The sequence below is a fragment of the Neovison vison genome, chromosome 12 (genome assembly GCF_020171115.1).
Source record: "Neovison vison isolate M4711 chromosome 12, ASM_NN_V1, whole genome shotgun sequence".
Classification (NCBI taxonomy): Eukaryota; Metazoa; Chordata; class Mammalia; order Carnivora; family Mustelidae; genus Neogale; species Neogale vison.
Window position 1 is genome coordinate 100,720,277 of NC_058102.1, and position 23,713 is coordinate 100,743,989.

The window sequence follows — 23,713 nt, forward strand, 5'->3', positions numbered from 1 at the left end:
GATTGACTGATTTCCCATCTTCACTCTAAACTATGCAACAGAGGGACGCCTGGGTGGCGCAGTTGGTTGGACGACTGCCTCCGGCTCAGGGCGTGATCCTGGAGTCCCGGGATCGAGTCCCACATCAGGCTCCCAGCTCCATGGGGAGTCTGCTTCGCTCTCTGACCTTCTCCTCGCTCATGCTCTCTCTCACACTCTCTCTCTCAAATAAATAAATAAAATCTTTAAAAAAAATAAAATAAAATAAAATATGCAACAGAGCTAAACCTGCTGTGCATCAAAGAAACTGGCTTCTACAAAGACCTCAGAATCCCCGAGGATTTTCCTACAAGGGCCACTCCTCAGTAATATGGGGTCCGAAAAATAAGCATCATGGTATGATAAGCTTCTGAAATTAAAGACACCCAGTAGGAAAGTTCATTCCCTAATCCCTTAGGTTAGGTTCCTTCCAAAGCTTACACCACAAAGTAAAGAGGACATGCAGTAATTCATTTCGGAAGTCCTAGAAATGCTATTCCTGGAGAGCCCATTCCATCTGATCCCCACCACTTCCTCCCCCAGTTTTATGCACAGCCACACCTCCAATGTGTGTGACATATACCCCTTCTGTCCTATGTACACCAAACTATATATTTTTTTTTTTTTTTTAGATTTTATTTATTTATCTGACAGAGATCACAAGTAGGCAGAGAGGCAGGCAGAGAGAGAGAGGAGGAAGCAGGCTCCCACTGGGCAGAGAGCCAGATGCAGGGCTCGATCCCAGGACCCTGAGATCATGACTCAAGGTGAAGGCAGAGGCTTTAACCCACTGAGCCATGCAGGCGCCCCCAAACTATATCTTTCCACTCAATTATAGGCCACAGTTCATTCTTCCATTTTCTATTTGAATATGTAAGGAAACTAATGATGATCTCCTCTCTGCTACTCTGGGAAAGCACAGCATTTCCGGTCTCATAAATTACATACTAATAAGAATAAATGGATGGGTCACAGAAATCAGATAAGTAAAAGAAATGGGAAGTTATCTAGTGCCTGAGGTCTGTTTCCCCACTAGCCTCTACTGAAGGGTCATCAGAACCACAATCACTTCATTTACAAAAAGCTTCCAAGAAATATAAAATACTCTTTGTGCTGTACAGTGAAAACAGCACAACATAGTGGGCTCTACATTCAAATCTCAGGTCTACTACCATTAGTTGTGTGACCCTGGACAAGTTACTTAACATTGCTGAGCCTCAGTTTCATCATTAGTAAAAAATTTTCGTTAAGATTTTTACCTTTTAGATAAAAAGATAACCAGACCCAAAAGATAAAAATATAATTTAAAACCATTACTGGGGGCGCCTTGGGTGGCTCAGTTGGTTAAGCATCTGACTCTCAATTTTGGCTCAGGTCATGATGTGAGCATCATGGGATTGAGCCCCAAGCAGCACTCAGAGCAGAGTCGGCTTGAGATTTTCTCTCTCCCTCTGCCTCCCCACCCCCTGCTGTCTCGGTCTCAAGTAAATAAATAAAATCTTAAAAAAACAACACCAGGGGAGCCTGGGTGGCTCAGTGGGTTAAAGTCATGATCCCAGGGTCCTGGGGTAGAGGGCCTCATTGGGCTCTCTGCTCCGCAGGGAGCCTGCTTTCCCCCTCTCTCTGCCTGCCTCTCTGCCTACTTGTGATCTCTGTCAAATAAATAAGTAAGTCTTTAAAAAACAAAACAAAACAAAACAACACCACCACCAAAAACACACAAAACCCAAAACCATTACCAGTACTATAAAACTAGGAGTAATGCTCCCAACAGCCACACTTCCTTACACTTGACTCTTAATTTCAGATGTCACTTAACTATGGGATCACAGTTACAGCAATGTAAAAATGTGGACACCTCTTCTAAGCAATAAACTCAGGGTTATTTCATTTTCACCTTCCTACCCAAGATGCTTTTCACAATAATGCCTGAAGGTGAATTATGACCTCCCATCTATGCCCTCCCTCCTACTAAGGAGAACAGGTAAAGCAAAGGAGACTATCTTCCTTTGAACTAATAGGATTTTGGCCAAACAAAAAAAAGAAATCAGTCAGCGCCCAACCCCCAGAATAGCAGACAGCTCTCATAACCAGGAAGTACAATCAGGACAGTACCCAGCCCAGTCCTGGTTGTGTGTAAATGGATCTCCGAAGAGACTATGTTTCATTTGTAAGAATTAAGGGACATTGCTCCTTGAGCTTGAAGCAGTTAAGCCCTCGCCACATGGCCAAATAAGGCTGTTTTTCTTAGTCCCAATTGAAGAGCTACTTACTCTGTGGCCCTGTGACGTGGTTTTAACACAAAAAGGCTGACAATGCACAAAGTGTTTGAAATAAATATTACAGATTTCAACACCATTGCAGGTGCCCTGGCCAATCCTACCTACCACTCAGATTTCTGAGGCTACCCAAGAAAGACAAGATACATTAACCATCCAGCTAGAAACTTTGGCAGTATCTGCAGCTGTTTGGTTCATTCTTCCATATAGCATAAGACAAAGTTCCAAAAACAGAGAGGTTCCTAAACTTGGGAGGGGGGAGGAAAGAAGTGGGGGAGAGCTTTCAAATGTTTATCTTTATTAAACAGGAAACGCGAATTTTACTGTATAGTAAATATATCATACCACTGTGTTTTAGCTCCGTAACAGTTAATGTTATAAAGGGATCTTTCTCAACTCTACTCATCTCTGGATTCATGAACCATACTCTAATACAGTGGTTCCTAACCAAGAGTGATTGTGCCTCTGGGAACATTTAGTAATGTTGAAAGGTATACGCTATTGGCTTCTAGTAAGTAGAAGCCAGAGATGCTTCTAATGATCCTGCAATACACAAGATAGCCCATCACAAGAAAGAATCACCTGGCTCAAGATATCATTAGTGCTAAGGGTGAAAAATCTTGCTATAATACAAAAGATGCCCCATTCCCCAATTCCTATCTCCACACCCTGAGGGAGATACAAAGATGTTCTGAATTTTGTATCTAAAAATCCCTTCCTGGCTAAGCAGTCTTCCTCCACCAATTCAGAGTTCAAAATGCCAACCCATGTCTTCTTTAGCCCATTCTGACAGCCCTGGTAACAATCTGCCCTTGGAAGAACTCTGACTCAAGACCACAGCATGTATGGACTGAGGCTCATTCTCTCAAAATGTGCTTTCTTTTAACCCCCTTTCACAGTCAGGGAAATGAGGCAGGAGAATGAAAAAAAAAAAAAAGACTACATATATTAAGGGGGGCAACTCAAAGGCAACTGCAATGTTTAGGCTGCTCAGAACACAAAGATGATTGTTCTCCATCTTTATTTCTTCCAAACCATGCAGGTTCTATAGCACCAGTTGGATATTAAGTTTTACCACTGTATGTCCAGCACCTAATTTAGAGCAAAATACATAAAAGAACCAAAGGAAATATTTGTTGAACCCACAAATTGGACAAATGAATGAAGAAATCTATCTTTTCTGCCACTGCCAGCTTACTCATCTAATAAAGGTTGTGGTTTTTGCTCAGACCACCCAAAAACTCAGTCTCATTCTTCACAGAGGTAACAATTTCTAGAGGGAAGAGAGGCCCCAAATCTTGACATATTTTAGACAGTTGTCCCCTACAGAAAACAAGGCCTAGAAATCAGGAAGTACTGAGAATGTAAGGGGCAGTAAATTTGAGCTCTAAATAGTAAAATGTTTTGCTTGATTTAACTAAACACTCAGGGTGCCTGGGTGCTGGGTGGCTCAGTTGGTTAAGCAACTGCCTTCAGCTGGGGTCATCATCCAGAGTCCCATCAAGTCCCACGTCAGGCTCCCAGCTCCACCGGGAGTCAGTTTCTCCCTCTGACCTTCTCCTCTCATGCTCGCTCTCATGTCTCTCTCTCAAAGAAATAAATAAAATCTTAAAAAAAAAAAAAAAACACTCAAGGTACATACTAGGTTTTAAAATATTTGTTGGCTATTTTATCCAACATATATCCAAAAGGATATATATAATACATATTATTTTATCCAACATGTACCAAAAAGGATATATGATGATCTAGATTAGGTTTTCTGCCACAGTTCTCGCTCGTCATTTCACTGTCATTTCACTGTCGGAAGAATGGAAATGCCTCTGAAATAATAGGACAGTAAAAGCTACATTCCAGAGGTTGTAACAAGGTTATTTGTTTCTCAGAATTTCAGTTCTAACTGTTAAGGACTCAACCCTTTCCTTAACCCAACCCAACCCACCCCCACAAAAACAAAAACAAAAAGGTCGTGATCCCAGCATCATGCTCCTTGCTCGGCGGGGAGCCTGCTTCTCCCTCTGTCTCTGCCTGCCACTCTGTCTGCCTGTGCTCGCTCTCTCTCCCTCTCTCTCTCTGACAAATAAAAATAAAATCTTTAAAAAAAAAAAAAAACCTAAGCTGAGCAGGCAGGTTAAGAATCCCCTTTAGTGAGATAGGTCATGGAAAGTCCAACCTAAGGACACCAAAAGTAGTGAGACCACCTTTCATGTCGGAGCGCCTGAGTGGCTCATTCGTTTGATCGTCTGCCTTTGGATCGGGTCATTATCTCAGGGTCCCGGGATCAAGCCCCAAGCCCCACATTGGACTCTCTGCTGGGTGGGGAGCCTGCTTCCCCCCGACCCCCCACCCCCGCCTACTTGTGATCTCTATGTCAAATAAATAAATAAAATCTCTTACAAAAAAAAAAAAGAAAAGAACCCTCATGTCTTAGTTTTTTGATGAATTTTTGATAAAGTTAGATTATCCTTTGTAAAGTGCCCTCTTAATTATTCTCTGTAACTAGAAGGACAAAACGTTAAGTAACATATTAACACAATGCTACTTTTACTGCCAGTGACCCAATCTAAGAACAATCTCCAGAGCTCTTCAAAGATAGGTTTTCTATTTTGCAGAATTTCATAAATTTCAAAAGGATACAGACCCACAACCTGGTTTAAAAAAAAAAAAAAAAGTCCTTCCGTAGGCACCTGGCTAGCTCAGTAGAGCATGCGACTCTTTATCTCTAGGTCCTAAGTTCAAACCCCACGGTGGGTAAAGAAATTATTTTAGAGTTCTCTGACCCATATGCAACAATGCTAATAAAGTATTAATCTTGGGCTATGGGGTATATGAAGACATCCCTATCTCAAGAAACAAATTAGGAAGATTATATGCCCCAGGAATACTTTCTGAGTTTTATACTTCACTCTATATCCTAAGACATAAAAACTCTGGCAATACTGCTTTACTGTACACACAAGAAACAACATCAAACATCATAACAATTACAGGACTAACTTCCACACAGTTTAACAGTAAAAGAATATAGCAAACCTCTTCAGAGGTAATCAGAAAGGTCAATGGTAGCAAGACACAGTCACCCTGACAAGCTTTGCTTCTCTCTTGGCAACACCTGATTCCCACCTGATTCCAGAACCACAAGACTGCAAGACGAGCCTCTCAGGGCATTCTAGATTTCTGGCTGCCTCCGAGGTCAACCTGCATAGTTGACTCCACACCTCAAATTTGTTTCCTTTACAGGGGCGCCTGAGGTGGCTCAGTGGGTTAAGCCGCTGCCTTCGGCTCAGGTCATGATCTCAGGTCATGATCTCAGGGTCCTGGGATCGAGTCCCGCATCAGGCTCTCTGCTCAGCGGGGAGCCTGCTTCCTCCTCTCTCTCTGCCTGCCTCTCTGCCTACTTGTAATCTCTCTCTGTCAAATAAATAAATAAAATCTTTAAAAAAAAAAATGTTTCCTTTACAAAGGAAACAAAAACAAACAAAACAATATTCAGAAATCCACTGCTTTGAAAGAAAAATGCATCTATTTTACAAAAAGGACACGGAAAAATCAGCTTCATTCAGCTTTCTGATTAATCACGTATCAAATAAGTCAAAGTCTACTTTCACAAAATAAATTTCTAATTCCTTTGGAGTGGTCCTTTTCCTTCCTTCACTTTCTTAAGTGTTGGGGAACAGAGAAAACCTATCTACTATTCTGTCAGGTCCCAACTTAGGTAAAGGAAGATTGAAGAAAGGGGAACTTAAAAATCCGAGTCGAATCAACCCTATCAGAACGCAATTCAAAAGAACCAACCAGTCAAGAAGAGACAAGAAAAAGGACAAGGACACTAGACTTGTTTTTATTATTTCCATAATATCAACCCCAACAGCTCCACTGAAAAGAGCAATAATGCTATCTTAACTGTGATGATGCTGCTGTCACATAATCATACATCCATCTATTCCTACCTGGATCTCTCATCTAGGAACCTATAATTCAGGTGGGACCAGAAAATACTGAAAAGATTATCTAAATGCCAGCCTTAAGCAGTTTTTAGGATAGTCCAAATGATCTCAATAGGTCATTTCTCAAAATATAAAATCCTGTTGCCAACTCCTCTAACCAAACCCAGTGTCTAACAAAGTGCCTGAGGACACAGTACAAACAGTCCATCACTATATGCTATAGTATAAATCTTCTGCAGTTATCAGGCCGGAGAAAAGAGAAAATCTGGACACATGACTCTGTGCAGCACAGAGGGAAAAAAAGCTCACCATTCTCCAAGAAAGGTAACAAGAGACAAAATGTCTTTTATGGATTGAAGATGAAGTCACATGACAGCTAACTCTCCTTATTAACTGGTTCTACAGAAGGTAAACCCTTCAGCACCCGGGGTGCCTGTGTGGCTCAGTGGGTTAAAGCCTCTGCCTTTGGCTCAGGTCATGATCCCAGGGTCCTGGGATCAAGCCCCACATCAGGCTCCCTGCTCAGCAGGGAGCCTGCTTCCTCCTCTCTCTGCCTAGTTGTGATCTCTGTCTGTCAAATAAATTAAAAAAAATTAGAAAAAAAAAAACAACTCTTCAGCACCCTACATCAACTAACAGCCCTCCCACAGGGACTATCCTTAGGCTAGAATCACCAGTAAGGAATAAGCCCATCACCTTCACTCAGTTCCTACCCCAACACATAAATTCCATTCCCTCTTCTTTCACTTCTCAGAATCTACCCTTCTTCACCGCAAAAGCTCACCTGACAAGGTGCTCTGCAATACAAAAAATTATATTTAAGAATATATTGAACAGGACCCTAAAAAGTCACTCTAGTGCCACAGAAGATCCCAAGTCTTCCTGGAAGCTCTCTATGCTCAGAGAATTTGCATCACTAGCACTGAAAGTGCAGCGGTGCTGGTAGATGACTGAGTTTGCTTCTCTATGACCTCTAGCTCAAGGAAAAAAAAATCCAGACAGGGAGGCAGAGATGCTCTGGAGTGGGAGGGGAGCGGGGAGGTAGACCGGAATTCAGTGAGTCAACTGCAGTGACTACACTTCCAGTTGACAAATGAAGTTTACCCCCCCCCCAAAAAAAAAGTCCTACGAAAAGACTCCCAAGACCACATGGTTGGCAGGATCCAAGCTCGCCCAGACGGCCTCAGAAAATGAAACTAAATCTGATTAAAATGGACATTTCAAAACAACAAGAGACGCAGCAGCAAACGCACAGCTGCCATTTCCCGGCCACTTCCTGCAGGAGGCTTGGGGGAGGGGCTGTTTGTGTACAGATGGAGGTGGAAGCTACCCCCCCATCGCCCCCCGAAGGATGCAAATCTCGCACTCCAATAAATCCTACAAAGGACGTCTGTTATTGGCATTGCCTTTCCTCTGTAAATTGGGTACATCAGCAAAGAAAGGGATGATACCGGATCATCTTTTCTGCCACGGAAATGGGGATCCCCTTAGTGAGGGATCCCCTGCCAAGGAGATCCCTCTTTATTCTTCCCTTCCTAAAAGCCCAGCTCAGACACCTCAGTATCAACCCCCCTCCCTGGAGTGGGAACTCCTGGGACTCTGGGGGCCCCAAGCTAAGCACAGCACCGCTCCAGCAAGGCCCTCTCCAGCTTGCCACGCTCAAGAGAACGTGCACCCCTCACCGAGGGAGAGACCCTGAGACCCCTGGAAACCCTTTCTAACCTCCACTCGCCGCTGCCAAAACGCCCCAATCCCCACAAACGGAGTGTCTAACCCGCCCAGGGAACCCCCTCACCCACCCGTCGCACTCGGGCAGTCCCCACCCCCACCCGAGGAGGTGGAGCCCCTCCCGGGGATTCCATCTGAGTCCCCCACAGGAGTCATCACCAGGCAGGCGGCTTCTCCGCCTCCTCGTCGTCGTCGTCGTCGTCGCCGCCGCCGCCGCCGTCGTCGCCGGGAGCCTCCACAGCTCCTCCCGCCCCCGCCGCCCCAGCCCGGGTCTTCAGCAGACCAGCCAGCCCCCTTCTCCTCCAGTCCCTTGGGCAGGGAGACCCCCGCCCCAGGCTGGGTCCTAACAGGAAATAAGCTCGAGTCAGCTTCTCGCCCACAGCAAGGCTCCTGGCAGTACCGGAGCCTCTGTTCCCTGAGGGAAGCCTCGGATGAAAGCGGGGCTCCCTCCCCTCAGGCCCCCAGCCACAGACCCAACAGACCTGAGGCGGCGGCGTCCAGCCCGGCTCGGGGCTTGTCTCTCCCCGGGGGACGGGCGGTTCACATGGCCGCGCTCCGGGCGCCAGGAGGGGAGGGGACCGCGGGGGAGGGGGTCTGGGGTCCGGGAGGGGGGAGGGGGACGCGGCTCAACCGCGGGGCCCGAGCGGAGCCAACATGGCCGGCGGGGGAGGAGTGAGCCGAAGCCGGAGGGGGCGGGGAAGCTGCGGCCGAGAGAGAGCCGCCCTCCTCGGCCTCCACCACCGGGTCCTAGTGCCCGTCATCTTCGCTCCCCGACCCGGATCTGGGTCCTAGCGCCGCTTTGTCTCCTAGACTACCCGACAGCTCCCTCTGCCTAGAGGCTCATTGTGGGCGGTAGTCTCACACTGAGCAAACTGAAAGGCGTGCCATGATCCCAAAGGTTAACTTTAAAGACTAGACCAAAATTTTAGGACCAAGGCATGTGCCATTCTCCTAACAGGGGTGGAGGTGGAGGTGAATTTTCAAGGGCAGTTATTTCCCAGGCTGGGTAGTTGAAAAGTGGAAGTGTCAAAGCGGAAAGGTTAGTCAGGAAAGTCCAGTCCTAATAAAGCGGTGGGGAAAGGCAAAAACCTGCAGCATCTGCTGCCTACTCACCTCTGTCCCGTGGAGGCAGCCTCGTTCTGCCTGGATTACCACTTTCCCAGCGACATCTGCAGGGTTCTGGGGGTCGGGAAGATTCCTGTGGTAGAAAAAGGAAACTCGGCTCTGGAACCAGTCAAGGAAGACCTGAACCTAGCCTAAAGCTGGTCAGAGTGGCAGGAGGTGAGCCAGAAAACTGACATTGCAAATAAGATGCCCCAAATGTTCACCTATTCTATAACCCCAGTACTTTTTTTGATAGGGCCATATGACTGTGTGAAACCTGAGAACAGGAAAGAAAGAACTAGCAGGGGACTAGAGTTTGACTCTCATCTAAAATGTCAACTGCAGGGTCCCAGTATGGAAAACAGTGTCATATAATGTTAGAATTTAGAGAATTTCTAGCTCAACCTGCTCTTATATGGCAGATGAATTAAGGCCCAGAGAGGTTAACAAACTCGTTCATGGTCAAACAGTGGATAAAATTTGACCAGAAACCAGGTTTGTAACTCAACAGACTTTGCAGGCTTCAAGATAATTCCTATTCAATGCAATGCAGTTCTACAAACAATTGCAAAACTCAGGCTGAATATTCTGGAAGAGGAACAGAGTGTGGATAATGAAACTGGCAGGTTGAAAGGTCAACAAATACCTTTCCCTCAGGGTCTGGAGAGGAAGAAAATCTGAAAACTGGATGGGGACAGGGCAAGGCAGGGCCAAATATATCAGTCTGGATTGGATTTCCTTACTCCACAGATGAGTGGGCTCTTCCTCAATTTTGGGAACAAACTCTACTCCCCACTATAAATGGCTCAGAGAAGCGAATAACGAAGTGAGCTTTAGCAAAGCTTTAGTGTGTGGAGGCTAGAAGAAAGAGGCTAAGAGGGTTAGAAGGGTTTCTCTCCTGTTCCGGAGAAAAGTAGATTACCAGGGGGAAGGAGTAGACAGGTAGAAATCAAAACCGTTCTCTCCTCCCTGACTAAGTAACAGATTTATAGGTCACGACTGGAAATAAATAAATAAATAAAGACACTAACAGCATGAGGACCTTAAGTTCCTGAGTTAAGTGGGGGCCACAACTCAGGGGATAGGGATCCTTCCTTCTGGAGAAAGGGATACAGCAAACATCAGCTAAGGAATTCCCCACCTTCTCCAAAATAAAAAATAATAAATAATAAAACTAGATGACGAGAGATCAGGGATTGGCAGTGGCTTCCTAAAGAGCCGGGGAAGAGAGCTAGTATCTTTTTTCTCCTCTTTCTCTTTTCCAGGGCAGATGAGGGAGAATCTTCCTACCTCCCGCCCCCAATCGTAGAGCTGGCCAGTCAGAGACAGGAGACAGGGGAGGAGCCTGCGCCAGTCAGACGGGTGTAGCCACGCCCTTTCCCCCACCACACACCCACACACACCCACCCGCTGGCTCCACTACGCTCCGGAAGAGCCGGTTACTCCTGTGCCCCACTGGCTGCCCCCACCCCTTCCGAGCCCCAGGCCTAGTCTCCAGGGCAACCTCTAGGACTATCCCTGCCGGGAGCGGTAGGGAAGAAGGATGTTGGATAGGAGGGCCACCTGCGATTAGAAATGAAAGTGGGGCAGGATCCGTTCTTCCCATCTGGTGCAGAAAGACTTCAATTACCTTTCCCTGAAGAAGACCCCCTCCTCATCCCATCTAATCAGAGATCTTCCTTGTTCTTTGAGCAAGGATGAGGGTGGGGTGTCAATATGCCCAACAGCTGGGTATTTACTTCTAGTCAGAAGCCACTCCAGGCAGCAGCTGTGTTGCTCCCCCCCACCCCTGTCCAGACGACAGAGGGCAGGCTGACCCCGTATGTCCCCAAACATTCCTCAGCGCCATCAGATGGGGCCAATCACCCACCCCATTGCCCTTTAGGAAGCTACTAGAGAGGGGAAGAAGGGGCAAATGGTCATCTTTTCAGCAACTTGTGAGGATATCTAGGGAATACTCAGAACCTCTCTCAAGCCAGGCCGGTGGGCGGGTAATGAAGAAAATGAGAAGGGAGAAATTAGCACCTGCTCCCCCTTTCTCACCCTTCCTGTGTTCCTGCTGCACCACCCCGACTCTGGGGTCAGCTGCCATAGGGGTCACTCTGAAGCCAGATGGCTGGGGCTGGGAGGGGAAAGAAAGAAAGGGATAAAGAAAGGGATTCGTTTGTATCCCTTTACCTCCCTCTCCCCTTCCAGATACTCCTGGAATTCAACCCCAACACCACAGCCGACCACCCCTCTCCTCCACCCAGCTATCTTCCAGGCCATGGAACATGACTCAGAGTGTGAAACAAGTCCAGACACCCTGTCCCCTCATTCTGGAGTGGAGGATCGGAGAGGGGGAAGGATGAAAGCACAAGAAGAAAAGAGGCAGAGCTAGGGGCACAGCTGGACTTGGAGGGAGGGGGAATTCCCCAATAGAGGTGAGGTAATTATTAGTTTCCCTGCCCTCTCTGGCTGAATGGTTTATAGTATTAATATGGTCTAGTAGGGAGATAGCCCTTAACTCCCTAACCATTCCAACTTGTTCCCTTCCCTCTCCAGGTTCCTGCAAAACAGTCTCCTTCCCCTCTATATTTTGGGGAGTCTAGATTCTCCTATAACACATCAAAAGAACCATAAATCCTCCTCCTCTTCTCTCCAAGTTGGTGTGTGTCCCCTCAAAGTCACCCACAGACCTGTTTCCAAGTCCCCAATGAGCTTCTCCAAGGTCGTCTTAGAGGCGGATGGAGCAAGCCCATAGTTTCTTAGAGTGGGGACTCCCTGTGCATCTGAGCAGAGAAAGTTAAGATTCCCTCTCTTCTCCCACCACCCCAACACCTTTAGAAGCTTATTTCCAGCCTCTCACCCACTATCTCCAACAGACCCTTAAGCCAAGAATCTCGAGATTCTGGGTGTGCCCTCCTCCCCCCATTCCCTGACTCTGGAGTAGGAGTGTTCCTAAACCGGACCAGCCCACCCCAGGTCCAAGAAGAGGGCCTTCTCATCACGGCTGCTTGATGGATGCTGAGGTCAGACCCCCAAACTCCAAGAGAGGTGGGGTGGGGTGAGAGCTACAGAAAAGCTTTGGATGGGGCTTAGCTGAACTTGAAGGTCTAAGCGGAGCAGGGTCGGAAAGTGACTAGAGTCTATGCTAAACCTCCAACCCTTACTTACTACGGAGAAGGCAGAGGAGTGGGGTGGCGGTTATTCCCCCTCCCACTGGGAGGTTAGGATGGCGTGGGAAAGCTCTGGATCCAGAGGGGAGGCGGCGAAACCCAGACCGCGGGAGATTTTTCTGGCGAGGAAGGCGCGGGGGAGGGGGAGATCCTGGGTCTAGGATAGGAAGGGTACTCGGGAGAGGTTGGCGGAGACGCGTGAGAAGCCTCCGGATTCCGGTCGCAGAGGACAGGGGAGAAATGGGCGAGTTAGATAGTGCGGGGGAGAGAGGAAGGGCAGCTCCCGCAGGGGGAGAGTCAGATCCCGAGTCTCCGGCAGCGGGGATCCCCGGGTTAGGAGACCGCAGGAGCGGCCCTACCCCGGGACTCTCGTACCGGGCGGGGGTGCTGAGCCTCACCTGGAGCTGGGCCGGGCCGCGGGCGGCGGCGGCGCAGGTGGCCGGAGCCGGGTGGCGGCGTCGCCTCCTCCCCCCCAAGCCCTGGGCCGCCGGCGGTGCGGGGTGGGGGGGTAAGCACTTAAAGGGGCAGGAACTACTGGAGTAGGGACAAGCGCTTGGGTAAGGCGGTCGCGAAGAATCCGCGGGGGGAAGCTTTGGATCCAGTGGGAGGGGGAATAACCGCCACCCCACTTCCTTCTGGCCGTGGAAGGCGCGGGGGAGGGGGAGATCCTGGGTCTAGGATAGGAAGGGTACTCGGGAGAGGTTGGCGGAGACGCGTGAGAAGCCTCCGGATTCCGGTCGCAGAGGACAGGGGGAGAAATGGGCGAGTTAGATAGTGCGGGGGGAGAGAGGAAGGGCAGCTCCCGCAGGGGGAGAGTCAGATCCCGAGTCTCCGGCAGCGGGGATCCCCGGGTTAGGAGACCGCAGGAGCGGCCCTACCCCGGGACTCTCGTACCGGGCGGGGGGTGCTGAGCCTCACCTGGAGCTGGGCCGGGCCGCGGGCGGCGGCGGCGCAGGTGGCCGGAGCCGGGTGGCGGCGTCGCCTCCTCCCCCCCAAGCCCTGGGCCGCCGGCGGTGCGGGGTGGGGGGGTAAGCACTTAAAGGGGCAGGAACTACTGGAGTAGGGACAAGCGCTTGGGTAAGGCGGTCGCGAAGAATCCGCGGGGGGAGGGGGAAGCGGGTGGCGTCTCCTAGGGGCCAGAACCAGGAAGGATCCCAGATGGAGGAAGAGAAGAGATCCCAGGAAGAAGAGACAAACTTCTCTGGTTAAGAGGGGGAGGGTGGTGGGTCCGAACTGGAGGACTTGGGGAGAGCTCCGACCGCGATCTCGGGACTCCTGCAAAGATCTCCTCACAAAGGCCGGGAAGGGAATCCCAAGGACGCCAAGGAGGAGTGGGGGTGCCGGAGGAAGGCCGCGGCTGCTTGGGGTAACGCACAGAGGCCCTGCTAGATGAACAGGTTCCCTGTTTTTCAGCTCCACAAGGCTCCATTCCCTACAGCTGTGGAAAGACACAGCCTCCTTCCTCCAGCACTACCCAAGTTTAAAAGCCTCTGGAATCAGGAAGCCACGAGGGCAAAGACCTCCTAGGCCTTTCAACCTCAATCCTGCCTCTCAGTATTAGTGACTGGAGCTGGGGCGGGGGGGAGGAGGGGGGTCGCCGCCAGGAGCAACCCTAGTGGGACTGCTGTGGGACCGTGAGAATCGGGTTTACTTCAGTTTTCCCCCAACCACCACCAGCCTTGCAGCAACCTCTGGGGCAACAGGAAGCAGCTGCTCAGTGCAGCCCCCACCTGGTGGTGGGTCGCGGTGGGGGAGGAGAGAAGACAGGGACTTAAAAGGCCTGGGAGAAAATAAGGGAAGGAAAGGCACCTTAGAAATCCTCCAACGCAACAAAAAGTAGATTTTACTTTTTGGGGTGGAGGCCAGCAGTGAATACTGTAAGATATTACTTGAATCTTAGCAGCTTAAACGGGGAGGAGCAAGGGGCTGGGGCGTCGGGTGGGACGGTGAGGTGGGGGTGCCCCCCCCCACCCCGCAAGGTGCAGAGTCTCAGGTTCTTCCTGGGAACCGGCGCTAGTCAGTGCTCTCGATCCCTTGGTCCGCACACTCACCACCTGAGCCCTGTGCCCCTATGGTCCCGTTTCCCCTCCTTCACCCCCCAAAAGAGCAAAGGTTAGGCCCCACCCCTGCTGAGTCAGCCGGGGAGGGAGGTAGACATCCTTCAGGCCTTCCCCGGGGGCTGGTCCTCACACTTACCCATGTCCTGCTGGCAGGGCTCCAAAGCTGGGACCACCCAGCTCCTCACTGTCCTTGGTTCCCCCTTCACGTGAAGGCTGGTGTTAGATCCTCCTAAACTGTGAGCTGGGAACTAGCACGAATCAAAAAGCCAATGTATGCTTCCTGCGAACCACAGCCTGAACTGCTGTAGGGTGATGTCCCTGTGTGACAGACTGGGGTGGGGAGGGAGGAGGGAAGGGCGGGGCTTTCTCTGGGTGGAGAGGGAGGAGGAGGCGAGGACAGGGCAGAACCAGGAGAAATATGGAGGAAGGTTAGATCTGTGTTGACACTCCAGAGGCGTGGTGGAAGAGAGTGGTAAAGGGGGAAGGAAATAAATAGTTGCAGCTAGTGAGAGGGAGAAGATTCTCGATGAATGCTGAGACACGTAAACGTGTGGGGGAGGGGATAGAAGGATACAAACGACCTTAAGGATCAGTTACCAGGTCTGCATCTGGGTAACATGGGAAAACAAAGCAGAAAGGGCTGACCCCTATGTCCTGGGGTTTTTTGCACCAGCTTCTTACCCACTGGAATCAGGACCTAGAGGAAATGCCGCCACCCCCATAACTCAGCATTTCCCCAAATCCAGGCTTTTCTGGGAGCAAAAGACCCGGCACAGTCGGCTCAGGGGCTCCACCTTCTGTCCAGATCATGACACAGGAGAGACTAGTGCCAAAGACGTCAGAGGCAGATGGGAGGAAACTTACAGGCCCCTGCTCCACCCCTGGCACCTCTCCCAAGGCCCCTCCCCAACCTTCAGCCCCTAGGGGCCTCTGAATTGGGATCTCAGTTTGTCCCCGCCCTGCTACGACCCAACTTGAATGCCTCAGGGGTGGAGCCTATAGATGGCAGGCTCCTCCTCAGGACAAAAGCCCCAGCTGGTTTGTAAACAGTCATTAGCTAAGAACCACATCCCAGCAAATGGCCTTTATGGATTTCAAAATGGTGAGATCAGAGTTCTTGCAGCCTCCAGTCCTACCACCAGAGGGCAGTAGGAGATGGGCCCTAAGCTCGGGAAAGACCACGTTTAACAGGGAACCCAAAAGGACTTTGCACTTTAATACGCATTTCACACTGAAATGGGTGTACTTCTTAGCACTCCTAACCCTGCACTTTTGTGGCTAAAGGAAGGGGAAATTCTCTAGCTCCCATTTAGTTCAAAAGCCCAACCCCACAAACCCTGGAGATTGCTTTTCCTTTTAAGATTCAATCTCTCCAGCTTTCCTAAAGGATCTTAGCAGAGGTTAGGATAGGCCTCACAGTTTATTTTATACCATACACTGCCTCAAGGATTCACAGCTCTAAGCTTGCCGAAAAATGACAACCAGCAGACAGTAGTCAGAGACACTTTCTGAAAAAAGGTGGGGGAGGTGGGTATGGAGAAAAAAAGGCAAGCCTAGTTTAAGACAGAGGGGTGGGCCTTTTGACTACATTTTTGCAGGTTATTAATCCTTCGGAAGCAGCATAATTTCCTATAAATCGGATTCATTCAATTCACTGACCCCTGCTTTGTCTTAGAATAGCAGTTCTCAGAATGTAGACCCATTTTGCCCAATATGCTTCTGAAAATATCCCTGTTGTTTTTTAACCAATCAGGAATAGACTATACAGAATATTCAAGAGGCAAACAATCTGCCTCTACAAATAAAAAGGCCAAAGCTGAGGCCCTACTACTGAAATCATATCAACAGGGAACCCCTCGTAAGACCCACAGTTGTCCATCAAGACAATGGTTTTTCATTTTTGATGACCCCATTCAAACATCTGTGGCCTACTTTGTACTATTTCTTATGGCCACTCTAAAATTCAGTGTTTGCTGTGTTGTCAGGACCAAGAAAAATAGACCAGTTCTGAGGGGTGTACGTTTTATTGGAAACCTTAAATACTCTTCAGACAGAACACAATGTCTTCAAACAAGGCTCTCATGTGGCCTACAGAGCAAACCGAGATTTAGGGGCAAGGAGAAGCAAAGCACAGAGGACCACCAGTGCTTAGTTTGCCAAAAGGACCTCATGAATGCTCTTCAGCCAGCTTATCAGCTTTTGCCACAGCTTCTTCAATGGGTCCCACCATATAGAAGGCCTGTTCTGGGAGATGGTCATATTCACCTATATGGGGGAAAAAAAAAACAGCGGTTTTAAGTGGAAAGATACACTTTTTGCAGTATATATTATTCTTCACCCCTTGGGGCCACCAGTCAGAATGTGATCAATTTGTCATCCAAGAAATCTTAACAAACTTTCAATTTACAAGACAAATCCAATTTACAAGACATGATACAGTATGGATCAAGAACAAATGGTCTCAGCCACATAACCTGGATTCAAATTATTTGCTCTCTACTTTGGCGGGTATCAGGACCGGTTATTTTAAACTACGTGCTTTAAGATTCCCGATTTGTAAAAAACAGGGTAGTAATGCCTTCCTTATAAGGACCTGTATTTCACTTAGAAGAGTAGCTAAGGGGCGCCTGGGTGGCTCAGTGGGTTAAGCCTCTGCCTTCGGCTCAGGTCATGATCTCAGGGTCCTGGGATGGAGCCCCTCATCGGGCTCTCTGCTCAGTAGGGAGCCTGCTACCTCCTCTCTCTGCCTGCCTCTCTGCCTACATGTAATGTCTGTCTGTCAAATAAATAAACAAAATCTTTAAAAATATATAAAGTAACTCCCTCTTAAAAAAAAAAAAAGAGTAGCTAAGACTGAAAACACTCAGTAAATGTTGAATGACAACAACCAAGTAACCCAAGTTTCACTCTCAGAAGTAAATAGAGAGTATTTCCAAAAAACACTGATGGGAAATAGCTTATTTTAAAAAACTATTTATCTAGGCACAATATACTTCTACATTGCATGATGGTTGCTGGAATGGGAATTTAGAACAATGAGCGTTACAGAGATTTCAGCTTCTCTGCCATTTTATGTTCAGCTTTATTCTCAAAAATCTCACCTGCCAAAATCTGCTGGAATCCTTTGATGGTCTCCTTCAGAGGCACCAGCTTCCCCATATGACCTGTGAAAACCTCAGCTACCTGGAATGGCTGAGACAAGAAACGCTGTATTTTCCGTGCACGGGACACAGTCAACTTGTCTTCCTCAGAAAGTTCATCCATACCCAGGATGGCAATGATGTCCTGGAGAGATTTGTAGTCCTATAAGAAGACAAGAGAGGACTGAATCTTTCTTTTTTTAAGTAGGCTCCATGCTCAATGTGGGGCTTGATTTCACAATCCTGGTTATCAAAAATTGGATGCTCTACTGACTGAGCCAGCCAGGTACCCCAATTTTTAAGAATCTGGACAGACACCTACAGATTAATACCATGTTGTATTCACACCAAGCTTTGCACGAAGCATTTTAGCACCTTACTTCACTTTATAAGGAAAACAAATTAGTGGTGAAGTTACAGTTGGGAACATGAGGGACCCTGGCTAAGATCAGGGTCTTATCCTACCAACTTCTTGTCTGGTGCCATTAGAAAAAATTAAGATTCCAAATCTAAATACCCGGAAACCCTAGAGACCTCATTCACACTCTCTAATAGAATCTGCCAATCTTGGGACACCTGGGTGGCTCTGTCAGTTGGGTGTCGGTCTTTGGCTTGGCTCATGATCCCAGGGTCCTGGGACTGAGCAGCGCCAGGCTCCCTGCTCATCAGGGAGTCTGTTTCTCCCTCCCTCTCAGCGCATTCTCTCTCAAATAAAAAATTAATCTTAAAAAAGAAAAAAAAAAAAAAAAAAAACACCTGCTTATCTCATCTTTCCTTACTCCAAAGCGTATTATACACATCACTGGGAAAGATTAGCTATTAATATAGTCCCCCAAAACCCACTGTATGACTTTATAGCCACCAATCTCACCTACAATACTCACCTGTAAGATCTTTTGTACCCCACGAGCAACATCGTAATGCTCATTTCCAACAATGTTGGGATCCATGATTCGAGAGGTGGAATCCAGAGGATCTACAGCTGGATAGATGCCCAACTCAGCAATAGCACGGGACAGCACAGTGGTAGCATCCAAATGGGCAAAGGTAGTGGCAGGGGCAGGGTCAGTCAAGTCATCAGCAGGCACATAGATAGCCTAAAGTGAATGAAGAACCCATAAGCAACAGCAGGAAGCCAGCTAATTTAAGCCACCACCCTCCTTCTCTGACCTCTCTTCATCATCTCATTCCATCTTAGCATTTAAGAAATCACCTCAAAAAAGTCTTCTTACCATCCCTACTAGTAGAGTGAGCTTATAGATGATCTGGTCCCTCCAAGCTGTGATAAAAAAGTTTTTACTGTCATTCCTTTTGTTCTTCATCCTACATTTTAACTATTGTAGTGATATCCACACTTTCAGTTAAAAACAAAAGAGCTTGCATGATTATAATGGTTCACTAGATTCACTGAAAAGTTACAACTATTTAGACACTCAAAATAATTTTACTATGTGTGAATATTTATGTGTGTATATATATAAAATATATATATTTATGTATTTAATGTGTTTCCATGCAGCTTCAGACTCTGCAAGCTGGAAACCACTACTTTTGTGATCTATGTTCACATGTATGCCTTCCTACTTTAAGTGACCATTTTTTCACATTTTAGGGTCTCTATAACATGCACATAGAATTTTACACATCATTTCAGAGAGCTCACTAATCTGGTAAAAAATCTTGAGACATAAGTAACTTCTCTATATATACCTTTATACAGATTAGACTTTCATCCACTTAACTGTTCCTACCTGTACAGAGGTAATAGATCCCTTCTTGGTGGTGGTGATTCTTTCCTGCATGGTACCCATATCAGTGGCCAGGGTAGGCTGATAGCCCACAGCAGAAGGGATTCTGCCCAATAAAGCAGATACCTTAAAAAAGAGAGAGAAAGAAGAACAAAGGTGTTAGGTGTCTACAACTTCAGCCTCATATGCACCATCCCATAGAAAGGGTAAATGAAAACAAGTCCTCTCAAGCCTTCTCTCTTACCTCGGAGCCAGCCTGGGTGAAGCGGAAGATGTTATCAATAAAGAGCAGCACGTCTTGACCCTCTTGGTCTCTGAAGTATTCAGCAACGGTCAGTCCCGTCAGAGCCACCCGGGCGCGAGCACCAGGTGGCTCATTCATTTGACCATACACCAGAGCTACCTACATAACCATACACAATCAGAAAACCCAGCAGAGGATATGGAAGCCATATACCCAAGGTCCCCAAATCAGAGAAATCTACCCAAAAACCCTCCTCAGAAATCATCAAATTTTGGTTACCGCATGTCTTTTCCCTTTTAGAGATGTAGTTCAAAATAACACAATTTCCTATCCTATTAAGGCAAAATTCCCAAAACAGAAGAAAATAAAACTAAGTGAAAAGCACAAAATAGGGTTGAGACATCTAATTACCTCCAACTCCCAAAATTAACTTTCAAATGGTGGGACTACCTCCTAAAAACAGTCTGGAATGGAATGTAATGTTAAAGAAGAAGAAAATATGCCTTAGTGTATTACAAGTTGCAGAGAAAACACGGACAGGAATTTCCTTCATAGGCCCAAGGACACATGAAATGAAAATGTAACACATGGCTTCAGCTAGTAATGCAGTCAACTAAAACGGTTTCCTGGCACTACTACTATGTGGACATAAATCAGCTCACTACTTACCTTGGAGGTAGCATCTTTTAAGTTGATAACACCAGACTCAATCATTTCATGGTATAAGTCATTGCCTTCACGGGTCCTCTCACCAACACCAGCAAACACAGAGTAACCACCATGGGCTTTGGCGACATTATTGATTAACTCCATGATCAGTACTGTCTTGCCAACTCCAGCACCACCAAAAAGCCCTGGAATAGGTTGAAAAGAAACAATATTTAAGAGTTCTGTGTTCCCAAATAAAAAAAACTTAAAGAAAAAGAAAATTACACCGGATTTCTATCTTTTCCCTTCTCAGGAATGGCATCTGGCTTCAGCAAACTCAGAAGAACGAAAGTCAGAAGCAACTCATCAGCGAAGGATAGATCCCAGTACCGACTCATTTCATGGTAAGATTTTTCTTCCTCCATTAGGTTTGGAAAATATGTACCACCAGTAACGTACCAATTTTGCCACCCTTGGCATATGGAGCCAGCAGATCCACAACCTTGATACCAGTAACCAGAATTTCCTGCTCAACACTCATCTCCATGAACTCAGGAGCCTCAGCATGAATAGGTGCAAATCTGTAGAGGCAGGAAGAGAGAATCTTGTTGAAAGGTTCCTCTCAGTTCTGAAGTCTAACCCTTTACTCATAATCTCATCTCTTATGTAACATTCCACACACACTGGAGGTGCTAGCACCTCACCTGACATTCTGCAATAAAGGGGATTCCACTTCCATCATCTCAAGAAACAATAATCTCAATCCCTAACAACTTTAACTGTCACAAAGACTTTCCTTTTACTGTGCCCTAACCTACCAGCACTTCTTCATATATCCATAGGTAATACAGTCCTGACAATTTTGGAAACCCCACAACCAAAGCCACTGGCATGAAAACTCAAATAATCAACTTGAGCCCTAAGTAGCAGGTTTTTGTTTTTTTTAACATCAAAACTTCTGCATCCTTAATTTTCTTCAGAAACTACATTTGTGGTTTTAATAACAATATATCAGCATTCTGAGCATTCTCTGCAGGAAAATTCTGCTACACTAGAAGGTGTTGCCTTAACGTACAAAACTAGAAGAGGGGCCCTTGGCTGGCTCAGTCAGTAGTGCATGTGACCTTTGAGTTCAAGCGCCAGGTCTGGTGCAGAGATTACTAAAAAACAAACAAACAAACAAACAACAACAACAAAATAACTGAAGAAAAAAAACCTGCAGAAAAAGCAGATCCTTCGCATGCAGATGCGGCAAAAGGGATACTTACTGTTTGGTTTTGATGGGACCTCTCTCATCAATAGGTTCTCCAATGACGTTCATGATTCTGCCCAAGGTCTCAGGACCAACAGGAATTTTAATTGGTGCACCAGAATCCAGAACTTTCTGGCCTCTAACCAAGCCTTCTGTACCATCCATGGCAATAGTCCTTACTGTACTCTCACCTGTTGAAAGGATTGCAGAATTATGCAGGACAAGTAGGCTTCACGTTTAATGTTCAGCTGGAACAAAAGACCTAAGATCAACCAAGGCTCCTTCTCAGTACCTAAAATGTGGCTTCAGCACACTCAGAAGAACGAAAGTCATCTTGAAAAAATCATCACAGAAGGCAGACTGATTTGGGGGTTATTTGGACTAAACAACCTCTACACTATTCTTAACAAAGTCTACTTACCCAAATGCTGGGCCACCTCCAAAACCAGCCTGGTCTCCCGGCCTTGCACTTCCAGAGCATTTAGGATGGGTGGTAGGCCCTCATCAAACTGGACATCCACCACTGCACCGATGACCGCCACGATGCGCCCGGTGGCAGCGCCTGCTTTCGGCGAAGGAGATGTTTGGGCGACATAGTCTCTAGCTAACAGACAAAAGATATTGGAAGAAATGGGGTCAGGTCAACTAATGGTCATGGGAAGCCCCGTCTTAACCCACAAGAACTGGTAAACATGGCCTACAACCGGCATTCTCACGCTTATAACAAAGACGAGCCCGGAGGGAGGGGCGCGCAGGAACCGAGAAAGCACCTACATGATCTTCCCATGTCCCAAACCCCATTATTCGAGAGTTCCGTGCCCCCATTTGAGGGAATATCAATGCACCTGCCCGCACTTTTCCGTCACAGAGAGCCCCTTTTCCAAAATGAGATAAATTAGATCGAAGAAAGCTCCCATAGGCGACCTACTCTTCTTCTCCCGCCGTTAGAGGGCAGGGCGCTAGCTCTGACGTCCTTCTAACATTAGAAATACCTTAGGCCCGAGTGACAATCGGCCTCCGGCTCAAGGTCATCGCGTGGCAGAAACAAACCCGACTCGCAGAGGAAGGCACTTACCAGACTGGAGCGCTGCCGGGGTGGCCCGCAATAAGACCTGGGCTTGGGGTAGCGGCGCTGAAGAGCCGAGACCCCTCAAGGCCCCGGAGGCCGAGGTAGCGGCCACACGACCCACAAAACCCAACATGGCGGAGCCCGGGTGGAGACTGAGCGCTGCGGCAGTCCGGGTCACCAGCTTCCCCGCCGTTGGGGCGAGGCCTACTCTGCAGTAACCAAGTCCATTGGATGAATTTGCTGAATATCACTATCAGTGCTGCTCCTATAGGTTAATAATCGCTGATCTTTTCAACCATTGGTCAAAGTTGGTGCCAATCTGAATTCCTTTTTTTTATTGGACATTGTCAGGTTAGTTGCACCCTTTAGAGCCTCGAAACATAATTGGACAACAAGGATGTCAGTTGGAGAGAGTACTTGGCGGAACTACGTTGCGAGAGGGGCCGAGTTCCTGTTGTGAAGCATGCCGGCTGTCTTTGGCCGACCTTGGGCTCTCACCTTAGATAAGACCTTGGGCTCAGTGACTGTTTCAGTGGTGGGGGTTAGGGTAGTAGTGGAGTCGGGAAGCACCACTGACGGTGACCTTGGGAAAGTCAGGAGTCTTTAGATTCAAAACACGGTTATTCTTTCGCAGTAGTGGAATTGGAAGCTTCCAGGGAGTTTCTGAAGTCAGGAATGTGGACACTCTATGCCACTTAAAACTGTACAACGTAGGAAGCTAATGTAACCCAGTCATTTAACAGATGTGTGCCGGGCATTGAGAAAACAAAGATAATTAAGACTTAGGACCTCCTGTATTTTATTATTTGATAAAGTTAAAAAATGTGAAGCTTGAACTCATGACCTTGAGGTCAGGAGTCAGTTGATCTACGGACTGAGCCACCCAGGACCTCCCTCTTAAAGACACAAAACAATGCAGTGAAGTGAGATGGGTCCTGATTAGTACAGGATACGGTGGGTACAGAAAGGAGAAGGGGATAAACTTGAGTCACCTAGAGATGTAGGAGAATTGTCTCAAAGTGACAGAGATGGATACACCTGTTGTGAAACGGAGTAATTCCTAGGCTACAGTAGAAAGACTATTCCAAGCCCACGTTTGCATGAAACTGTATGCTCCTTTTGTTTAACTGCAGGTGAGGAAGGTTGGAGGTGAAGGAAAAAAGAAAAGGTAGTAAAGAGATCAGCAAAAGCCAGATCTCAGGGCTTTGGATGGAAGTGGAGACTCAGCTGAGGTAGGTGTGTGGAAACGTTCCTTGATTATGGGAAATCAGAAAGACCAGGACATCCTTTCTTGTAGTATTGATTTTATTCAAAGCTA

The 23,713-nt window shown here is 47.4% G+C and overlaps 2 protein-coding genes and 2 non-coding genes across 9 annotated transcripts in view; all 4 read right to left on the reverse strand.

The window, feature by feature from the left end:
- Positions 1 to 14,608, reverse strand: part of BAZ2A (bromodomain adjacent to zinc finger domain 2A) — a 35,655-nt gene extending 21,047 nt beyond the window's left edge. For 3 of the 6 annotated variants that reach the window (XM_044227028.1, XM_044227027.1, XM_044227022.1), the window contains exons 1-2: positions 14,431 to 14,608; positions 9,086 to 9,170 (exon numbers count right to left, since the gene is read on the reverse strand). The gene's annotated coding sequence lies outside the window, so the exon portion shown is untranslated. Of the gene's footprint in view, positions 1 to 8,131; positions 8,151 to 8,454; positions 8,598 to 9,085; positions 9,171 to 13,152; positions 13,170 to 14,430 lie in introns of those variants that run through there. The other 3 variants (XM_044227024.1, XM_044227023.1, XM_044227026.1) reach the window with 3 other exon arrangements.
- Positions 14,609 to 16,302: 1,694 nt separating this feature from the next.
- ATP5F1B (ATP synthase F1 subunit beta) lies at positions 16,303 to 22,559 on the reverse strand. Its single transcript, XM_044227019.1, has 10 exons — positions 22,402 to 22,559; positions 21,748 to 21,930; positions 21,343 to 21,517; positions 20,534 to 20,655; positions 20,096 to 20,280; positions 19,427 to 19,585; positions 19,186 to 19,308; positions 18,319 to 18,531; positions 17,396 to 17,597; positions 16,303 to 16,559 (listed from the first exon to the last, which is right to left on the reverse strand). The coding sequence occupies exons 1-10, from the start codon at positions 22,526 to 22,528 to the stop codon at positions 16,462 to 16,464; spliced, it is 1,587 nt and encodes a 528-aa protein (XP_044082954.1). The 5' UTR covers positions 22,529 to 22,559; the 3' UTR covers positions 16,303 to 16,461.
- Positions 20,379 to 20,450, reverse strand: LOC122892839. Its single transcript, XR_006381512.1, has one exon. It is a non-coding gene; the product is annotated as a small nucleolar RNA SNORD59 (small nucleolar RNA).
- Positions 21,607 to 21,682, reverse strand: LOC122892840. The gene has a single exon (XR_006381513.1). It is a non-coding gene; the product is annotated as a small nucleolar RNA SNORD59 (small nucleolar RNA).
- Positions 22,560 to 23,713: the final 1,154 nt, after the last annotated feature.